The sequence below is a fragment of the Gavialis gangeticus genome, unplaced genomic scaffold, assembly GCF_001723915.1.
Source record: "Gavialis gangeticus isolate Ggan-Ray unplaced genomic scaffold, GavGan_comp1, whole genome shotgun sequence".
Classification (NCBI taxonomy): domain Eukaryota; kingdom Metazoa; phylum Chordata; order Crocodylia; family Gavialidae; genus Gavialis; species Gavialis gangeticus.
In genome coordinates, this window is record NW_017729024.1 from 118,873,637 (window position 1) to 118,877,770 (window position 4,134).

The following is a 4,134-nucleotide window of genomic DNA, read 5'->3' on the forward strand; positions in this document are numbered from 1 at the left end:
GGTGGGCGGGGGCTGGCCCCCGCCTCAGCAGCGGCGGGCGAGGGGCGGCGAGCTCGGCGCGGGGCATTGAGCAGCTCCTGCCGCGCCACGACGACTTCTCGGAGCGGCACATCGGGCCCGGGGACAAAGAGAAGCGCGAGATGCTGCGGGCGTTGGGGGTGCAGGTGAGGGGCGGGCCTGCTCCGGGGCAAGGCCCCCCATCCCCGTCCCTTGGTACAGCCCCCGCTACAGCTTGGGGGGGGGTCATTGCCTACTCACTGACCCCCGCCTGTGCTTGTGCTTGCAGAGCCTCGACGAACTGATCGATCAGACCATCCCTGCCAGCATCCGCCTCCAGCGGCCCATGAAGATGGACGACCACATTTGTAAGTGACCCCTTTCCGCTGCCATCCCCTTAGGGGCTGGCTGTGGCAATCCCCCTCCCCTTTGCCCCCCCCCCCCCAATGGTGTAAGAAAGGTAGACTGGTGGTGTGTGCAAAGTGAGGCCAGCCACATGCCAAACAAATGATAACACAGGAAGGTGGTGAATTGCACAATATGTTTAGACCAAGTAATTAATCCCCTGATAAACGGGTGAATTGCACAGTCCGGCTAGCATCTTTGTACTCACTTACTGCACGATTCACCAGTTTGTCACATGGTTAATTACTTGGTCTAAATATATTGCGATTGACCACCTTGCTGTGTGATCATTAATTTGTACATGTGGCCAGCCTCATGCCATAAAGATGACTGGTGCTGCAGCTACAAAAAGTCAGCCAGCCAGCTACCAAGTTAGTGCTTGGAAATGTGCGACAGCTCTCTTCTATCCTGCTGTCGTTTGAACATGCAGCAGGGCCCTAATTAAATGTCCAGTGAAGGTGATGCCTAAACTTTCCCCTGAAAACTTCTCTGCTGGAGTAAAGTGAAGAGGAGGACCTGTGGCAAACAAGCAAGAGCTTTCTTACTGGGGTTGGGCTTTTAAGTTGGTAATTCCCAACCTTCATAGGCTCAAGGCACCTCTTGGGAAGTGTCAGCTTGGATTTTACTTGGCTCATGACCACAGAAAAATAAAGCCACTTTTCTGTTGTGAAGAGCTCAAAAAAGACCCGAACAGGGCAGCATGTTTTTAACACTGTGAAGTTCTACTTGAAATCTCTGGGTTTATCTTAAGAATCACATTGGCACAGCTCATGTTGCGTAGCAGCCTTGAAAGGGTCTCAGTGAAGGCACTGCAGGGTGCTGTGGCACCCAGGTTGAAAGTGACTGCTTTAAGCTGTTAGATCAGGGGTCAGCAATGTTTTTGGGCAGAGTACAAAAAACACCTGCAGCTTCAGCTTGTAAGATGTTGGCATGCCAGGGGTGGATGGTGGGGGAGCCAGAAGGGGCCTGATCCCTGCTGTAGCCCTGTAGCCCCAGCCCCTTCCCTTGACATCCACACAGAGGCATGTGCACCAAGCAAAGTGCCTTCAAGTGCCACACTCTGGCACCTGTGCCAGGGGTTGCCTACCCCTGTGCTAAATATTACTTGCCTCCAGTAGTATGCTTGCTGCATAAAAGTACAACTTCGTGCTCATTTCAAATGGCGATTGATGCTTTAGGTTGAGACCTACCTAAAAATGTGTCTTGAGTTAGTGTTAACAAACCTTAGTATGCCGTAAGGCAGGGTAACACAGATTGAGAATGGTTATTTGTAAATCCTGAGTTGCTTTAGAACAGATAGTTAGCAAACTGCGCTTGCAAAACTATAGCCATATATTGTCATTGGTGGTTTTCTAAGTAACTTCATTGCAAGCCTGTTGGTCGGAATCTTTATCTGGAAATTTAATACAAAGAAGATAGATGGTCTACATATAAGAGGTACATAAAAATAATGGCTGGAATTTTGGTTTGTTCCTGGAACTGATTCACACATTGGGACTGAAGACACGCAAGAAGGAAACAATGTTTTTTTTATATACTTAAAAGCTAACCAATGTGATGAAAACTATTTGCAATATTTCAAATCAGCACCTCTATTTAGTTGAATTAGTTACCTGAAATAATATTTTCATGTGGATATAAAACGTTATTTTTAATTTCAGCCTTGGGGCAGCTCTAACAGCAATAGTAGGCAGTAGTGTACTTCAGCAAATTACCATAGTAACACTGATTGAAGTGATGTACTATTGGTGTTATGGAGGAACTTTTAGATTTCAGTTTCTCAAGAAGAAAAAGACCGGACTTTAGACTAGGAAATTTCTAGATCCCACAAAGATCCCAGTAAATACGTATTTACCAGCATTTTTCATGAAAGCATAATGCTGACAAAAACCTTTAAAATGAAAGTTTCACTCTGATTGTTTAACGAAAGCTTAATAGCTACCTAATGTCCTGAAAACTATTATATCAATATAGTTTTTTACCTTAAGTATGTGTTAAAATATCAATAGGCAAGACCAACTTATTTTGAATCCTTTTCCTGCCTTTTAATATTGCTCATCAGCAAATTGTAAATTGAGTGTAAACTTTAGGGCCAGCAGCTTCTGTGAGATTCCTGGCCAGTTCAATCTGGTTAGTTCGAGATGACATCACAAAACAGAAGCTGCAGCCAGAAGGAACAGCCAGAAAAACTATGGCTTGAAAAGGCTTGATTCTATCCGGGAATAATACAATATAGATAAAATTTCTTTAAAGAAAATATTTAAAAGAGGAAATTTTGTTGGTGCAATAGTATATTTTATTTATCTCTGTAACCCTTTCCCTCCTCCCCCCTGCCCCCCAAACAGGGGGTGGTTTTAATACTGTCCCTCTTATTGTCACAGTTTGCATAAATATAACTTAATAAACCACTTTATGATCTAGCATGATCAATATATAACCTCTGTTTGGAAAAATCTATTTGTAACTTATACTGTCAGTGAGGGTAGGTGTTCAGGTAACTTAAAATTTACACATCTTTCTTTTTCCACTTCTTGAAGATTTAATAACTGATGATGTACTGAAGTGGTACATTAGTAACATTATGAGTTCCATTACTTAGCTTTCTGGTAAATGTTACGGTGCTGCTAGCAAGCCATTAAAATTGATATCAATTGAAAACTAAACTAGGATTGTCAAAATAAATCAACAAAGTACATTTTTTGATATTATCCTTTTGATAATTAATGTCAAATAGATCTTTCTGGCATTAGTGTGAATTAATAACTCTTTTGCATATACTCACGATATGAGTCTGTAAGGGAACAGCTGGCAATATTTTAATTATGTTCAGTAAAACTTCATTAACTAGCATTATAACAATTGGTCCAGTTATTCTGTCTTTTATTCTAAAAGAGAGAGAGAGAGAACTTTAAGGAAGAATCGGCTATAGAGTTGATTATTGAATGGTAGTTTGTTAAATAGTGCATCTTCAAAACTTAGTTCTATTTTATCTTAAGCTTATATTTTAGATGGCTTGAGAGAGAGAGATAGCACAGTTTATATTTTATTCTAATTGTGAAGCTTTTAAACATAGTTAACTGGTGCATTGGCTTGCCCTGTCGACCTCTTTATGTAACAAAAAAGCCCATGTACTAACTCTTGTAATCTAATGCTTTATATCTAGATATCTTGTCTGTGTCTCCCTTTACAGATAAGTAAAAAATAACATGAATAGGAAGAACTATAATCTAACTTGTTAATAACAAATTTTGAAGTTAAGTTTAAGAAATAGGAAATATGGAAAATTATATAGTAGCTTTAGTGAAAGTTTTCTGAAGTAAACATACAGAATGTTTGAGGAAATGAATGGCAGCAATTAACACTGTGCATTTGTCCCCAGATCAAAGTAGTATTAATTGTTACCTTTCATTTCCTCGCACCAATTTCCCACAACTGTTTTGGGTGTGATGCACACAACTATTGAACTATTCCCAAATGTCCCTGACTAGGTGAGTGGAGAGGGGAGTACTTGCATCCATGCCTTGGGGATCCCAGGAAGTGGATGTCCTGTGGCTGGGGGCAATTTCCCTTTTCCCTCTTCTTCGTAAATGTCAGTAGCCTGTATATGACTGAAGTCTGCAGTCTGCTTGTCTAACCTGGAATAGTAGTGGAAGAAGTGCTTGGTCCCACACTTTTTTTTTTTTTTTTTTTTTCTCTGGGGGCTGCAGTTTAGTTGGGGGGGGGGGGAACAAA

General features: G+C 41.7%; 1 protein-coding gene across 1 annotated transcript in view; it reads left to right on the forward strand.

Moving 5' to 3' along the window:
- Positions 1–53: 53 nt before the first annotated feature.
- Positions 54–4,134, forward strand: part of GLDC (glycine decarboxylase) — a 98,487-nt gene continuing 94,406 nt past the window's right edge. Inside the window, exons 1-2 of the mRNA XM_019517603.1 lie at positions 54–164; positions 287–365. Of these exons, the coding sequence (XP_019373148.1) occupies positions 141–164; positions 287–365 (103 nt within the window). The 5' untranslated portion in view covers positions 54–140. The remainder of the gene's footprint in view (positions 165–286; positions 366–4,134) is intronic.